The following is a 16,509-nucleotide window of genomic DNA, read 5'->3' as shown; positions in this document are numbered from 1 at the left end:
CATGGTTAGAACCTCCAAGAAGAAAATGATTAACAACTTGTCTTTGCCTTCCCTTTTTTCCCACAGATGTCTCCCTTTTTAGCCTGTCTTGTTCACTAATTTATTACCCTTTTCCATTCTTTCATGTCTTTCTGCCTTGGTTTTTTGTTTTTGTTTTTGTGACAACCTCTTGAGGATAAACCAGTTAGTCCTTTCCCTCACCACTCCCCGCCCCCATTTTAATAAGGCAGAAGAAAGTGCTATTTCCACTTGACTGCTTTTGTTACGCTGCATACACCTGCTTTTAATGGTTTACATGGTGTCTTGTGTTGTCATTTAAAGCCTTTGGGAGAGACTCTGACTCAGGACATCAATATCTACTTTGCTGAGTTGATTGCTCTTTCTTTTGTCAAGTATAAAAAGGGTTTTGTAACAGGCCTGGAATTACACAGAGGTCATGCTAAACCTGTACTCTGTTGTATCAGTTCAAAAACAATGTATCTCACAAGAAAATGTTTTGAGGAAAACTTTGCACATCTTCATGTGTACTTATTTTGTGTACATTTGTTTTGTGCGACATCTGGGTTATTTATTAGGCGAGTTAAACAATTTTAACCTCGTGTTAAACAATAATAATAAAGGGCATTTAAAGACGCTCTACTTTGTAAACTAAATCACCATATTTAGGATACAACATTTTGGCACTGACAAGACAACTTTGTTCTATGAGGGGAGATCTTTGACACTGTCCGGCGTCTTAAACACTTACTGGTTTGCATGATACTGTTTCAAGACATCATGAAGGTAATCTCTCTCTCTTGTGTTCAATAAGATCTTGGATTTATGGTGAAAACGTTGCAGGTTACGCTGGTGGTCGTCCGAGCTTCGTCCCATCTTGCTGGTTTTATCTCCGTCCCTCTTACTCCGTAGCTCACAGTCCCTTCCTCAGAATCATAATTTTTCCCCTGAAGTCGGGAGTGTCTCTCATCAATTCAAGCAAGGTAAACCATTGTGTTGCCGAATAATATGACAATATTGAGCTACATTTACGTAATGTCCAAGGTTGATCGTGGCTTTACAACATTCCCTCTTCGTATAAAGTAGGCCTGTAATTTTCTTTTTATCGCAAAATGTTTTCCGCTCTGGAACTTATTGATCCATCCCCTAATAACATCCTCAGTTCTATCAGTTTAAAGTTGTCATGTATCCACTGAAATTTCCATCTGTATGTAAACAAAATAGACAAAATAAAAGAGTAAAGATCTACATACATGAAGATGAAACAAATATTGTGAAAGAAATTCCCTGAAATTCTTGCAGATACACACAAAAGTTCGAATTAATTTGACTCTCGTAAGGGAGATGTCTTTGTGTCTTTCGGAGAAAAGTACTAAAAGGGAGTTTGAATTTATCATTAATACTTTTATTATCATTTATTTGGCATAAAACTCATACAAAAAACAAACACAAACAAAACAAAAGCCAGGGACATTTGCCTGGAATTAAAAAAGTTGACCAAAACTGTAGCCCGAAGGCCTTCAATTCCAATATTCCTGGCCTATATTAAAAATCTATAATTGTTTACAATAAGTCTATAAAGACAACATTAGACAATAATAGAAAGAAGCTAAAAGACATAAAGCAGAATGAGTTAAAAACAAACTTGGAGAGTTCTTAGCAAAAATTGTTTGGAATACACTTTTCTTTCTAAATCATATGAAGCCAATCAGTTGGATAGCCTACTCTCAATGCTCTTAAGTACATACATCCCACTTCAAATACCCTTTGCCTTTGAATTCACAAGCCCAAACAAAGCCATTTCTGAGGTCGATGAAGACTTGCAAGTGTACACATTGGCTGGGAGTTGTTTGAGGTAATCACTCAAGGATGTTAGGTGTAAAATGTACACTTCAAGTCTACAACCAAGTTTGTTGTACACCATCCCATTTTTTAAGGCAGTGGATACTATTGGTAATTACTCAAAATAATTATTAGCATAAAACCTTAATGGGGAGAGGCTGATAGTATTTGTGCAAAACATTGTGCGAAACAGCTCCCTCTGAAGTGACGTAGTTGTCAAGAAAAAAGTCATTTTCCACGAATGTGATTTTGTGACCTCAGACTTAGATTTAGAGGTCTTGAAATCTTAAATCACACAACTTCGTGTGACAAGGGGTGTTTCTTAATTCATTATTATCCTGCAACTGTGATAACCAATTGCGCTCAAATTTACACAGGTTTGTTATTTTATGCATATTTATGTTGATATACACCAAGTGAGAAGACTGGTCTTTGACAATTACCAAAGGTGTCCAGTGCCTTTAAAACTTGGGCCGTGTACAAAATGGCTGTTCGCTGCCTCGTCATTCATTGAAATAGGAAATTCGTAGCAACACCCTGAGCAAAACCCTTAGCAACAGCCGCAGCTGTAGCTGGTGGCCTCAATCTATCATATTACTTCAGGCAGTACAAGTCCTTCAAGAATTTAACACAGGGTTCATGCAAGCATGGAGAGCTCTACAAAAAGGAGTGCAAGTTGCAAGGTTCATGTTTATGGACTTCATTCCATCCATGCATGGTTTCATGGCTTCATTTGAGCTGTGTGACCCTTCTTTCAACCATGGCTGCTCCTGAACAAAACCTGCTTGTTTTAGAAGTAACTTGACTAGGTCTATATTTATATCAGTGTTCTCACCTATACTCAGATTAATTACACAAGAGAAACTGTGTGAGATTCTGAGAGTCAATGCTGACAAAAAGTGCTGCCAAAAATAAAAAGGTCTGACAAAAGGAGAACTAACAAAAGTGCTGGCAAAAATTAAAAAGGGTTTTCAATCAAAACAACTTTTATCAAAATTGTAGGAAGGATTATGTACAGGGGTATGATATTATGATGACATTTGTCTATTTATTGCCTTTTGATCAAGCACTTTGAGTTCTGTTTTTGAGTAAATGGTCCACTACTTAAAAGTTTTTACTTCACAAAATGACAGAAGAGATGGTATGTATGGAATTCTGCTGGCTATCCTGAGGCAGATTTATGGTTTCTTTTAATCAAACCTACTTCTAAATTACAATCGGTTGTTTTAGTGCATGAGCAACTCTTTAAAAAAGGATACGTGTAGCCTAATTCTAATGCAGCAACTCTTTATTTACATATGACGCCACCACTTTTTCACTCATTTTTACAAAAAGGAATATCTCATTGAGGTAAATTAGATACTATATTATTTGATATCTAATGAAAAAGTGGTTGCGCCATACAGAAACTTTTCCAAAGGATTAAATGTGGTTAGCCTAATTTCAATGCAGTAACACTTCAAGAGGTTTGAACTTGAAACGATGTCCCCCTTTAACGAAAGTGTATAATGGCTTCAAGGTGAAGCAATATGATATTAATAATACAATAAAAGTCTCTAAACTTGGTCTATAAATATTATAATTTTAGGCTGAATAACTTAGGTAAATTCTTCCCCCACATGACATTGCTCGGAAAAGATGCACAATCTTCATCATCTTCAATTAAAATATTTTTTTTACATTGCCATTAATGACTGCTGTACATGTGCCTCCGTGCTCAGTTCAGAGTGATGTTGTTGCTATTTATTATGATTGTAAAAGTACAAGTCACAATCCACATATTTTCACATTTACTCAATAAATATCTGTTTTGTCTGGAAACAAACACAACAGGTGTTGTCTATAAAAAAAAATGATACACGCCGCGCGCCTGGGTTCCACTCACCGCCAATGACGAAGGGTGATTGGTCGAGTTCAGAAGAATTATGAATATTCATGACTTGACAGGCGATCACCTTTCTCTCTTTTGCAAAAATACATACACACACACACGGGGTTGTGAGCCAAACTTCGTGGGAAAATGTACATTTTAAATCTCTCCAACTCACCTTAAAGCGTTGGGCAACATCTAAATAATATCCATGTGGTCTGCGGTTCCAGATTTCAGTGATTTGTCGAGTGACAGCGAAACTGAAGAGGTAAAATTAGGGGATTTCACGGACGAGAGTGACGACCACCGTGAGCTATACGGAGCTTCAAACGCAGCATTTGACAGCAGTGAGACAGCGCCACCAAGAGGTGTAGCTCAACAACATTGGCAGGTGTGTCAACTGTCATGTGTACACAATAACAATGTAAACAAAATAACTGACCATTTAATTAGTTTTGTTTCGTTCGTTTAAATATTTTCCACTGGTATGAAGCAAGATAATTAATGAGATAGCCCTAAAAGGATTTCAGATCTTGTCATGCAAAGTATAGTTTCTTTCCATCCTACAACAAGGTTTACTTCAATTTGTGCAAACGATTTGTTAATTTAAAACTTAATTTCCTTTCCTTTTGAATTGAATTGAACAATTAAAATTTGGCTTTGGCTTGTTACCATAAAGACGAGTGATCATTTACGAAATGGTAAAATAAATCGAAATTGTGTTCTATAATTCCACAGACTTTCAGCCAGCTGAAGAGACGTAGAACAGAATCTTCCAAGTCTAAGGATAGTACAAGACACGGAATCAAAAAGCAAAGAATTAAAAACTCAGGTACTCGCATTTATTTTATAGTTTTGATAATCATAACCCTCTAGTCTACAACTGTCTGGAGGGATGAGGTCCAAGGGTTAAGATAACTGCAACTATCACAAACATGACAAAATAGCCTTATATAATAGAAACCCGGCTTCTTTTGTAAAATTCTTCCTTTTCCTCAATTATATTTGTACCTCCCCCATTTTCTAGTCATCTTAAAAACGTAGTAAAGAAAAGATGGTGCTGTACAAACTCATACAAAGTTTAAAACCTGCCCAGACAATTTCAAATCTTGAACAGGCATAGTTGAACTTGTACGATTTCTACTATGACTGTGAGCAGTGAAGAAGATAAGTGTATTTTATACGTAGAGAGCAGTGAATAAACTATATCGGTTATTACTAATAAATGAGCTAATATATGTGTCTAAAACTGGGAACATTTCCTTTTTTTTCAGATCAAAAAGATGCTTCTTTATCCTGCCCGCCTGGCCCATCATCAAGCAACCTGAAAGAGACTGATGATTCAACAACAAAACAAAACGAGGGTATCGATTCTCAAAGTAAAAATACTGATAGTTCCTGACACATATGTTTTAAGACGTGGGAGGAGGTGGGGAGGAGATCTTTTCATGACCTGTGCTTGCAAAATCATGTGGAATTGTGTGGGGATCAAACAGGGTTCTCCTCACGCAGCAAATCGGGCCGATACGCATGGGCTGATGAGCACAAGTTGCGGTTGATACGCATTTTAAAAATTAAAAAGATGGACCCACTTTATTCTCAAGAGTTGCACATCTTCAAATATGCTTAACCTAGACTATGGAACTCTCTTCCCAACAATCTCAAAGACTGTTCCACGCTAGAACAATTTAAATCTAAGCTTAAAACCTATCTTTTTAATCACAGAAGCGCTTAGAGACTTCATTTTGTAATATGCACTTTATATGCTGAATAGGTTTTGACATGTAGCTGTATATAAGAACTGTTTGTTATTATTATTATTATTATTATTATTATTGTTAGAGGCTTTTAAAACCAAAGCAAACACCAAGTGAAAACAATATTTCAAGTTACCTGTTTCACTGTGCGATTAGATCAAATTTAGACCCAGAATGCTAGCTACAGTTTTGAAAAACCCTGAAAGAACCCTAGGTCAAATCACAGGCTATGAGTTATTCTCGAGCAATGCAATAATCGTCGGGTTACTGGAAACAAACTCTTATTTTCGTTAGGCCTATTTGATTGCCCAGGATTGCTATTTTATTAAACAAGATGTAAACATTGGTATCCATTTAATTCAAGGTGAGGAAAAGGCCCCTAGCCAGGAACACCAAGAGCATTGGAACACCCTCAAGAGAAATCTCAACGTCAATGAGCATATACAGCAGGGGATAGACCATGGCCAGTACAATCCAAATAAGGTGAAATTACATGCATGCTGCCGTCATATTTGTCATGTTCCCTGTCTCCAACAGCAGTAATGAATACTGTTACTGTTTAAAAACCAAAAAGGGGCCGATTATTTTTCCCTTCAAGTGCCGGTGTCCCAGGGAATTCTGTCCGCCGGAGATTTCCATGGAAATTAACCCAGTGCCCCCAAGTTTTGATTATGTTATTGTTTTCCTCAGAATCCCACTGTTTCCTGATTGCTTATACAAAATTATGATTTGAATGACGATATCAGTCAGTTGGTTAGCACCTTTTATCAATGTTTACACATGTAAAGTTTCCATTTTTATCTTTTAAATGGACAATAAATTAATCGAATTAAATCTATATGGGATTGAGCCATCATTGCATGGTGACGTATCAATGATGTATAATTGAGGTAACGTCATGTGTGTATCTACTTGCCTGAGAAGTCTCCCGAATTCTGAAACATCTACTCTGTGATAGTAGAATATATTATAGCAAGACAAGGTCTCAAAAGAACACCATGATGGAGATAGACACATGGTGTTACCACAAACATATACATTTATGTCCTAGTCTTACAAAAGTTGAAACCGGAATCTGTTTTGTTTCTTTCTTTTAAAGAGTGGTTTGGAGAAGCAACTTGATCAAGCTGTGAAGGAAGGCAAGTTTGAAGAAGCTGAAGATCTGAGTGACCAGTTGGCCAAACGAGACCTAGCTTGTAAAATAGCCAAGTCAGCAGATGCAAGGGACTATCTGAAATGGAAGGAGGTAATGGTTTAAGATTTCCAAAGACATCATTAATAAATCCTCAGCCCTGACAATCTCGTCTATCAGTACATTTTGTCAACACATACATTTGTCGTACTGTATAAAGCCTAAGATTTCATCTTTTAGAGGGCAAGGCCATTTTCAATTTGAAAAGGGCACTACCATTGGGTAAATCAGATAGTCTATGGGAAACTTTTTGAGTGGCACCAAGGCCAAGACCAGGGCAACGGAAGCCATGGTCTACTTGAATTTCCAGGCCTACCATACATTATTTTTTATGTAATAGACCACATGGGAAACTGACTTGGTTAAATATAAATAATTTGGGGTTTAACAAAGAATAATCGACTAGTGCGGGCTTTGGAAATGAAACCTCCTGATTAACGTGCTCTTGCTGATCCCTCACCTGCCGTTTCACACGCTCGATTGCCAGCTTTGGTGCGATCCCTGGCTATACGGTAGTTGCATGTTGAATGGCTTTCGACTGGCTGCCCCAAACAAAGATGTTAAATAAACATAGTACCAACATTTATAAAGCTTGAAAAGATATCAACAAAATATTGGGATCGAAGCATTATGACAAGATAGCTCATTTGGAAGAGCACAGGCATGTTAATCCAGATGTTGAAAACATTTCTTGTTAAAAATTGGATAAAGTCTTTGCACATTGTTTTATAGAGACACTGAAGACAGTTTGAAATTGTTTTCTTTCTTCTTTCAAAAAACATTTTTTCTTTCACAGAGTGAAGAAACCAAGAGGAAATCAAAGCGGAAGAAGAAGAAACTGAACTGGGGTTTCGAAGCAAAGGAAAGATGGCAAATGAAAGGCAACATGTAACTGTGGAAACTGACAGCTTGCAGAAGTTTGTCCTTGATTTTCGTTCATAAAAGGACCTGTTTAACACATGGTGTGGTCTAGTGTGCAACAGACTGTGCAATTCTTGCGCATATTAAAACCTCCAGGACCAAGTTGGTCCAAACCATTTGAGTTGTACAGTGCACGATTCTATTTCTTTAAATACTTACGTTCAATGTATTTTATGGCTATAAAAACTATATTTTGTGAAAGTGAAATAAATGTCACTATTCAACAAAGAAAAACAGATAATAAGACTTGACCTGTTTCCGGTTACTTTTACTAAATTTAGAATTTTGCCCAACTGGCAGTCATGTAATCATTTAAAGCCATTGGACCCTTTCGGTACAGAAAAAAAAGAAAAAAGTTCACAGATTTACATATAATTTACAGGGTTTACAGACGGTAATGGTGAAAGACTTCTCTTGAAATATTAGTCCATGAAATGCTTTACTTTTTGAGAAAACGGTAAAACAATATAAATTCTCGTTAACGAGAATTACGGATTTTCTATAAACACATGTCATGATACGGCGAAACACGCGAAAACAGGAGTGGGTTTTCCCGTTATTTTCTCCCGACTCCGATGTCCGATTGAGCCTAAATTTCCACAGGATTGTTATTTTATATATAAGTTGTGATACACGAAGTGTGGGACTTGGACAATACTGTTTAACGAAAGTGTATAATGGCTTTAAATGGTTAAGTAACAAATTGCATTAAAACTTAGAGAAATTGTCGATTTCATTTGTAAACAAAATTGTTTTTAATGAGACACTTAAAAATGAGACACTTAAATGAGTGACACAGAAAAAAGAACAAAGCACAGTGAAATTGTTTTTACAGTGTTCTTTATTCAATTCCCTCCACAACATTGTCAACATATACCTACATGTAATGTAATTATACCTGTAAATGTATTGAAATGCATTTTGAAATGCTTTTATTGCATAAACTCTGACAATTTGTTGGTTTTCCAACAATATGGAAGTGTTTTTTACAAGTCCACTACACCTATGCTCTACATAACTGCATGGGGGTGTGTAACAAACCACCCCCCCCCCCCTGACTGAATCCGCGGTCGAAGAAAAACAAACTGGGATTGGTTTGGTATTGCTCAACCTAAAAGTAATTCAGACGGTTTTAAAAAGTTTATTGTAGCGGCGGTGCCGATCGACCAGTAGGGGGAGCCAGCATGACTTCTCTTCGGAGCACTGCTGGACGCCCATGCAGGCCGATCGGTAAACCGGCTCGCCAGAGAGGGCGTCCTCTGGTTTAGGGTTCTGCTTTGTGTAATTTCATGATTTGTTGAGTGTAAATAAAGCTACAAAGAGACAGAACAGCAAGTTATTTGCATCCTTGTGTCATTTACACCTGTGTACAACGCAACCCCCGATCAACGCTACAGTTTAAAGGCAGTAGACACTGTTGGTAATTACTCAAAATAATTATTAGCATAAAACCTTTCTTGGTAATGTGGAGAGGTTGATGTTATAAAACATTTAGAGAAACGGCTCCCTCTGAAGTGCCATAGTTTTCGGGAAAGAAGTAATTTTCCACAAATTTGATTTCGAGACCTCAGGTTCAGAACTTGAGGTCTCGAAATCAACCATCTAAACGCACACAACTTCGTGTGACAAGGGTGTTTTCTCTTTCATTATTATCTCGCAACTTCGACGACCGATTGAGCTCAAATTTTCACAGGTTAGTTATTTTATGCACATGTTTAGATACACTAACTGTGAAGGCTAGTCTTTGACAATTACCAATAGTGTCCACTGCCTTTAAGTCTGGTCTTTCATAAAACAACTATTAACTGCACAAAATCTAGTTATGGTTTTGCCAATGGATGAACTTTTTCTCACAAACTAGATGACAACCACCACACACACAAGTATATTGCTGTAACAGAAGTCAAGTGGAAAGAAATGGAGAGAGAGGGGCAAACAAGTTGTTAATCATTTCCTCCTTGAAAGTTCAGACCATGGGGTTGAATGATCTCGAGGCACCTTACCCAGTTTCTCCCTTCTCAAAGGAACAGTCTCTCTGACATATATTTTTTGTATACTCAATCTCCTGATACATTAAAAAACCACACAAACAACCTTTATATTATTCGGCATGGTTAGCAATTCACACTAAGCACTCCTCTAAAATATGGAACTAAACATTTCTTTAAAAAGTGTCACCATAAATACATCTACATGATAGCTTACGTGCAAAATTGTATGGTGGTTCGTTTGCTTCACTAGCACATTTATAGGTATCATAGATTGGTTTTAGACTGCCAAAATGATCAATGAACCCTCAAAATAATTATTAGCATAAAACCTTACAAGTAATGGGGAGAGGTTGATAGTATAAAACATTGTGAGAAACGGCTCCCTCTGAAGTAATGTAGTTTTGGAGAAAGAAGTAATTTTCCACGAATTTGATTATGAGACCTCAGATTTAGAATTTGAGGTCTCAAAATGAAGTATCTGAAAGCACACAACTTCGTGTGACAACCTGGGTCTTTTATCTCGCAACTTCGACGACCGATTGAGCTCAAATTTTCACAGCTTTGTTATTTTATGCATAAGTTGAGATACACCAACTGTAAAGGCTAGTCTTTGACAATTACCAATAGTGTCGAGTGTCTTTAAGTGTTTGTACCTAAAAAACATCTTTATCATACATCAGGGATTAATGAAAGGAACATACTTAAGATGAGGAGGGTTTATACAAATTTAAATTCAATTTCTGAGCAAATGCTACAGGCATCACTATGAAACAGTATCAGTGCTATTGCAAACCAAGCTAAAAATAGGACACACGGTAAACTTTCATTTAAACCCCTTCAAACTTAATCTTTGTGTTTGGACAATTTGGAGCCTTTGGTTTTAAAAGCCGGCCACCGACAGTTTGGACAGCAGTGGTTACGATTACTGGTCAACCATAACGTGACGCAGCGCTGGTGAAACGCATGGCCACAGGGTAAGCCACAAAGCTCCACACCTTGCATGTACGGCTCAAGACAAATGGAACACTCTGAACTCTTCATCATGCCCTCTGGCCACGGGTTGATGGTCGCCACGTCACCCAAGCCACGGTCAACCATGTTGGCTTGAAGGTCAAGCAAATCACAATCACATATTGGTTTCATGTCGACGTATTCTTTTGATTTTTCATCTGAAATGGGAACTCTACCCTGTCCGTTACCGGGTGGATTTTCTTTACAGCTGGAGTTCTCAAATTCAGTTTGGACATTCTTCGTAAAAGTTTGATTCACATCTAAAGATGTACTCCCAAGATTTTCTGGTGGTAGATTTAAGACTGCCCCCTCTTTACAAGAATCAGATACTTTGTGGTCGTCAGTGACTAAGAAAGGCTCACCTCTCCGAGGGTCATCTACAAACCTAGGAAGCCACTTTTTACAAGAATGTTTTTTCCCTCGCTTTGTATACTTCTCAGCCTCTTTAAACTCTTTCAAATGTTTGTCTCGTTCCATAAAATACTCTCGCAAAAGTTGACAGTTTTCCTGATGACGTTTGTCTTTGTTGTCAGGGGAGCAGACGTTCCAGCAAGAGCCATTTCTGAAAAAGCTCTTCATCGATGGCTCGGCTTTGATTTCTCGCTGGTAGTACCAAGTTGGAAGATCCTTCACATAGTCCTGCGACTTGTCTGCTAGCAGGAAGAGATTTGGGAACCCAAGAGGGTTGATGGGATTCCATGGTACGCCCGATTCAACATGGGCGTTGTTTAGTATGACGGGAGTGTAACCTGGGCTCGGACGCACCAACATGTTGTAATAATCACCCATAGTGCTTTGCAACCACTCAGTACTGGACGTTCCTTCTTGCGCTTCGCTCTCCGCTCTGGAGAGTCGACTTTGACAATAGCCGACCACAGCACAGAAGAAGAGAAATGATGCAACGATTAAACCGCTGTGGTAACTATGCATGATCCACATGCACCGAATCTGGGAGGCCAAGCCAGTCTGGCTCCATAGTCTAAGAATCTTGTGGCAGAACTGAAAAGCGGGGTCAAGGAATGGGATCTGGGTGAGAGCAAGTAGAGGTAACCATAACGTTATCAGGATGGCATTGTACTTTGCCCACACCCAAAGAAAATGACAGACCCTTTTGGCAAGGACATCATCCCCGCTCACGGCAATCTCCAAGACACAAAGCATGTTTCCAATCATAAAGGACAGCATGAAGAAATCATTGGCTTGTGGGTACAGGGTTCGTAAGTAGACGTCCATAGAGCGATGGTTCATGTATTCCCCATCGTCCATTCCGTACAAAATGAACCCCTCCGGAGTACCGACAAGATAACGGGACGATTTAGTTTCAATTTTGAAGTTTTCCGATAGCAGTTTCTGTGTTCTGTCACCTATGAATGCCTGTCTGAACTTGACTCGCCCGGAATACTTTAAACTGATGGCCGAGAAAAACAATGGAGCTTCAGCATCTTCTTCTTCAGATAAAAGGATGAACTTTATCGGGGGTGTTGAGGGTTTGCCGTCTGATGGTTTGAGCCATTCCTTAACCAATTGGCCTTCATCTACTGTGTTGACCGTCTTGGCTAGTCTACTGTTGACCCAGTTGAGGACTTTAGAAGCCTTGAGATTGGACGAGGGATAGGTTGCCATGACAACAGAGTCTTTCTGATTCAGTCCTTGCGGTGTAGCTAGTATGAGTATGGGCTGTGTCCATCCTCTCTTCCGGCAGAATCTGGAAGAAAACAGCAAATCATTAAGTTATGTTGACATGCCAAATACGAAATCAAGAATAAAGAAATCATCACAATCTCTATAAAACAGAGGGTTTGTGTGTTTTTGATGTTTTCAATTGTTTTGTCAAACAAATTTAACTCCTAAGCACAGTGAAGAATTGTTCTAGCTTTGCCAACATGAATAAAAACCTTCTTTAAACATCTTTTCAAACCTGTATATTTTGAAAAAAAAATATCAGCTGAAAAATCTTGGCAGTTAAAGTAAAAGAGATATCAAGACATGTTTTTTATGATAAAATTTAAAAAATGGGGTCGGGGGTTTTGAACGGTCAGGCGGGGACGATCAAACAAAAAAATTATGTGGCCTTACCAGTATTTCAGATGGAAATAGTGCTCTGAAGGATTGGTACTCTGAGATAAGCCACTTGTAATTTTTTTCACATTTTCATAATTGGGAAATGATTGGATCAAAAAATTGAAATTGACCTTTGGGAAAAAGATGACACCAATTGGTAAGCTAAGAAGCTGCATGATAAAAAAGGGTACTTAGAAACTGCAATCAAAGACAGAAACCAGAAGCTTTAGAGAAACAGATGAGAAGCCAAAACACAACGTACCTGTTGTCATGAGAGCAGTCGAAGGTTCCAGCTCTGATTCCAAAATGAGAGACTTTCTTGATGACCGTCTTCCAGGTTTCTTTTTCTAGCAGAGGAAAGTTACCTCTGGGGATGACCTGCATTAAAGTGACAAAAGAGGGAAACTGCATTTTAACCGATATATACATGATAAATAACTTTTTAAAGTGATAACTATGAAGCCTGGTCGTGACGTTTGTGTCCTTAAGCAAGAATAATAATAACAATACACTTAACTATTATGAATGCGTCCTTTAGATGGGTTTGTTTGTTTGTTTGTTTGTTTGTTTCTTTGTTTGTTTGTTTGGTTGTTTGTTTGTTTGTTTGTTTGTTTGAATGATCTTACCATCAAGGGAACTTGGCAAACTCCCACAGAGGGATATAAACACCAAGCTGGCAACAGCCAAACTCTCATACAAACATTGGTTTAACATTTATGATTATGAATTGCACAAACCAAGAAATTATGACTCATTAACTAGACTACAATACTCATTCTAGTCATTGTGAGATCAGCGGTTAGCTGTGAAGCCACAATCAGTGGTTGACAACTCAATGTTGAGAAGCTACCAGAGCACACTGATCGAAATGTAGAGTTGTTAACCACCAAAAAGAACCTACAGTATTAAAAAAGAGATTTACCTACTGCAAACCTCAACCTAATCAAAAATACAGTTGGTAGTAAAAAGTTTATTCAATGTTGCAGAAATCACAGCAGTTCAAAATGAACAATACAAAGTTTTATAATAATATAGTCAATTTGATAGTACATGTACATTTTATAAAAGTGTGAAGCAACAGCTCTTGTTTCCCAGCCTATGGACAGTTAGACATACACAAAAAAGACAGGACATAAACGGGGGTAAAGGCCAGGTCACACAGGCCTCCATAACGAGAACGAAAACGAGAATGTTAACAATGCACGCCCTCGATTGGTTGAATGAGTGTGGGCATATTCTGCGTGGAGCAATTCAACCAATAAAATACATTCCCTTTGCCTCGTGTGATCATTATCGTTATCGCTGCAGTGTGACTCAGCCTTTAGACAGAAAATAAGGCCGTTTGTTCCCATTATATAAAGTTTTCCTACCTGAATCAGCCAGATGCTGTCCTTCTTGTCTTCTACTTCTTCATAGAAGTGGGGACCACTGCTGAAGCTGGTACTCCGCTCTTCTTCCTCCTCTTCCCGCTCCAACAGGAGGAGTTCCCCTTCCATTACATCACCTAAACATCATATACAAGAGAAAGGTAAAATATTAGTTGTAAAGAAATTTCAATAGATCTCCAGTGCATGGGTTTGAGGCATTGCATTTTGAGGTATCAATACACATTTGGCTTGCGGTAACACCATGTGTGTATCTACTTGCCAGGTATGTTCTTTTGATGATGACTGGAGCAAGCTAGTTGAAACATTAAGACCAATTAAGAACTCACTCCATAGTAGTGAAAACAAGAAGTCCCCTCGATCCACTAAAGCTTAAGTAGTAGTCCCGGGTGAATTTCTACATAACCTTCCACCCAGGTAGTAGCTAATAAGCAGGATAGTTCTTTTCAGAACTGAGAAGTTTCTCATATTTTGCAGAAGAAGAGTATAATATAATAAGATAATAGTATATTAATATTAATGTAGTGCACTGTGTAAGCTTGACAATCTCACCTGATGCCTGCAAAAGTGAGGTCAATTCTTGCTTCTCAACAACCCCACCATAACTTATCCCCCGGCCATCAAGTAGCACCTTGAGCTTCCGTACACTCAGAGAAAGCGGATCAACAATCTGTGAAATCACCAACCCCGTCTCATACCAAGCAACTCCCTCGAGAACCCGCAGGATCAGGAACAGCAGGACGAGGAACAGGAGAAGCAGCAGTGCTTTCAGCAGGAATATCTTCATGACTGGACACTGTCTGTTCTCAATCCAGAGGGGGTAGTTAAACTAAGGGTCCAGCCTTTTAGACCCCTGTTTGTGTACCTGAATACCAGAATTTTATTTACATTGCAAATTATTTAACTAAAATCAATGAAAGACTGAACAATGTATTTTGTTCACTACCATAATAATGGAATGGAGATTGTATAACTACTTCTACAGTCCTAGTCCTAGAACTATGAGGTTTGTTCCGTCTCCAAGACGATCGGTGTGAAACGATAGCGGTACAAACCTCATAGTTCCAGGAGTAGGGAGAACCAAAAGTTGTGTTTATTACTACCTTGGTTTTCTCTAAACTGTACAAAATCATCATGACCATGATCAATTTTAATTCATAAATACCTTAGAAAGTTTCGCTACTCCTATTGGTTGTATAATTCTTTGGGGACTACCAATGTAAAGGCAGAATATTGGTAAGGGGTGTTATAATAATTTATAGAGCTTGAATTTTACTCCTGTTATTTATTTGACGTCAATATCATTATGTAAATGTGAAATGTCATGGCTTCTATTGGAATATTATGCAAATATAACATGGTTTGAGGGTGACTAGTCGATATTAGCTCCCTGCTGAGGTATTGGAAGTTGACAAACTAGTTTGTCACATTCCAATACTGAGGGGAGCTTATCGACTAGTCACCCAAAACAAACCATGTTATATTTGTTTTACTATACTTCATACATTTTTTATTCAGTTACAGGAACATGAGTTTTGATCAAGAGAAAACGTTGTGAAACAAAATGCACATGATAAGTTTGTTCATGTATTGGATGTCGCTAAGTAAGAGAGCACTGTTCGTGCGTGTTTACACAATAGTGCCACGATCAATAGCGCCCGGAGATGACGTCGCGCAATGGTAGTGCGCATGACAAGTAGAATAGCTCCCGGGGAACTATTAGTATTACTTGTCATGCGCATTAACCACTTCCGTGAATACTCACGTGCGCACTTGGTAATTAGCAAAATTAACACCTGGCACGTGGTGATGAATTGGCCAATGAGAACTCGACTTTCGGTCATGAATATGTATGAGGTATAGTAATACTACACTAATTATATTATATTAGGGGTAATTAGATCTAATTTAGATAGAACCTCCATCCTACAAAACTGCCAAGACTAGCGGAATGAACCAGGCAGTTAGATAGTTCAAGAGTAGGCAATGTCTATGTAAATGTAATGTAATGCGTGGACTTAATAATAAGCAATTCATATAGCAATTCTAATTATTTATTGACCAGTGTTGACATTTGAAAAAATTATACGTCTCAATTTACGCTGAAAGAACTTGCTCTATTCTATGGATGAAAGTCAAACATTCTCAGATTTTGCAGCTACTAATATTTCTATACCGAACAACTATTTAGTTAAACAACTTCTCGCAAGAAAAAACAATCAATTCACCTCTACACAGCTGTTGTTTAGACCCACTCACGGACCCCAACGGTGCACTTTTATCCGCTCCTGTCAACAAGAACCACAACAACACCCTTTTCGTCCCCGAGTTTCCCCAAGATGGCGCGAACATTACAACAATAAAGCATACGTGGTATTTAAACAGTCTGGTACCCACTGCAAGGCCTATATCAAAACCGCTGAGTGACGCCTGCGGTGTCATGCTATTTTCCAGTGTATTTGTTGACGGGTGGGAGGGGTGG

At 38.3% G+C, this 16,509-nt stretch overlaps 3 protein-coding genes across 4 annotated transcripts in view; 1 reads left to right on the top strand and 2 right to left on the bottom strand.

The window, feature by feature from the left end:
• LOC117294603 (PDZ domain-containing protein 7-like) overlaps window positions 1–3,975 on the bottom strand; it is a 28,590-nt gene extending 24,615 nt beyond the window's left edge. Inside the window, exons 1-2 of the mRNA XM_033777089.1 lie at window positions 3,888–3,975; window positions 749–1,202 (exon numbers count right to left, since the gene is read on the bottom strand). Of these exons, the coding sequence (XP_033632980.1) occupies window positions 749–873 (125 nt within the window). The 5' untranslated portion in view covers window positions 874–1,202; window positions 3,888–3,975. The remainder of the gene's footprint in view (window positions 1–748; window positions 1,203–3,887) is intronic.
• Window positions 3,815–7,956, top strand: LOC117294604 (protein FAM204A-like). 2 transcript variants are annotated; one of them, XM_033777091.1, is made up of 6 exons: window positions 3,815–4,100; window positions 4,448–4,541; window positions 4,984–5,073; window positions 5,831–5,949; window positions 6,566–6,712; window positions 7,455–7,956. In XM_033777091.1, exons 1-6 carry the CDS (start codon window positions 3,921–3,923, stop codon window positions 7,548–7,550), a joined length of 726 nt encoding a protein of 241 aa, XP_033632982.1. In that variant the 5' UTR covers window positions 3,815–3,920; the 3' UTR covers window positions 7,551–7,956. The 2 variants fall into 2 exon arrangements, with proteins under 2 accessions (XP_033632982.1, XP_033632981.1); XM_033777090.1 differs by having other exon boundaries at window positions 4,984–5,088.
• A 2,214-nt stretch (window positions 7,957–10,170) lies between these two features.
• Window positions 10,171–16,356, bottom strand: LOC117295024 (E3 ubiquitin-protein ligase RNF103-like). The gene is made up of 5 exons (XM_033777587.1): window positions 16,256–16,356; window positions 14,580–14,892; window positions 14,013–14,146; window positions 12,905–13,020; window positions 10,171–12,286 (listed from the first exon to the last, which is right to left on the bottom strand). Exons 2-5 carry the CDS (start codon window positions 14,812–14,814, stop codon window positions 10,414–10,416), a joined length of 2,358 nt encoding a protein of 785 aa, XP_033633478.1. The 5' UTR covers window positions 14,815–14,892; window positions 16,256–16,356; the 3' UTR covers window positions 10,171–10,413.
• Between the last annotated feature and the right edge of the window lie 153 nt (window positions 16,357–16,509).

This window comes from Asterias rubens, chromosome 9 (assembly GCF_902459465.1).
Source record: "Asterias rubens chromosome 9, eAstRub1.3, whole genome shotgun sequence".
Taxonomy (NCBI): Eukaryota; Metazoa; Echinodermata; class Asteroidea; order Forcipulatida; family Asteriidae; genus Asterias; species Asterias rubens.
Note: the sequence above shows the minus strand (reverse complement) of the source record. Positions and strands in the feature narration are given on the sequence as shown.

What these genes read in the sequence shown, in the direction of transcription:
- LOC117294604 (XM_033777090.1), top strand. Translation starts at nt 3,921, where the DNA reads ATGTGGTCTGCGGTTCCAGATTTCAGTGATTTGTCGAGTGACAGCGAA. An exon ending in GCAAAGAATTAAAAACTCAG is followed by an intron (nt 4,542 to 4,983) that starts GTACTCGCATTT and finishes CTTTTTTTTCAG; the next exon opens with ATCAAAAAGATGCTTCTTTA. An exon ending in ACTATCTGAAATGGAAGGAG is followed by an intron (nt 6,713 to 7,454) that starts GTAATGGTTTAA and finishes TTTCTTTCACAG; the next exon opens with AGTGAAGAAACCAAGAGGAA.
- LOC117295024 (XM_033777587.1), bottom strand. Translation starts at nt 14,814, where the DNA reads ATGAAGATATTCCTGCTGAAAGCACTGCTGCTTCTCCTGTTCCTCGTC. An exon ending in CTCACTTTTGCAGGCATCAG is followed by an intron (nt 14,147 to 14,579) that starts GTGAGATTGTCA and finishes TATGATGTTTAG; the next exon opens with GTGATGTAATGGAAGGGGAA. An exon ending in ACAGCATCTGGCTGATTCAG is followed by an intron (nt 13,021 to 14,012) that starts GTAGGAAAACTT and finishes ACTTTAATGCAG; the next exon opens with GTCATCCCCAGAGGTAACTT.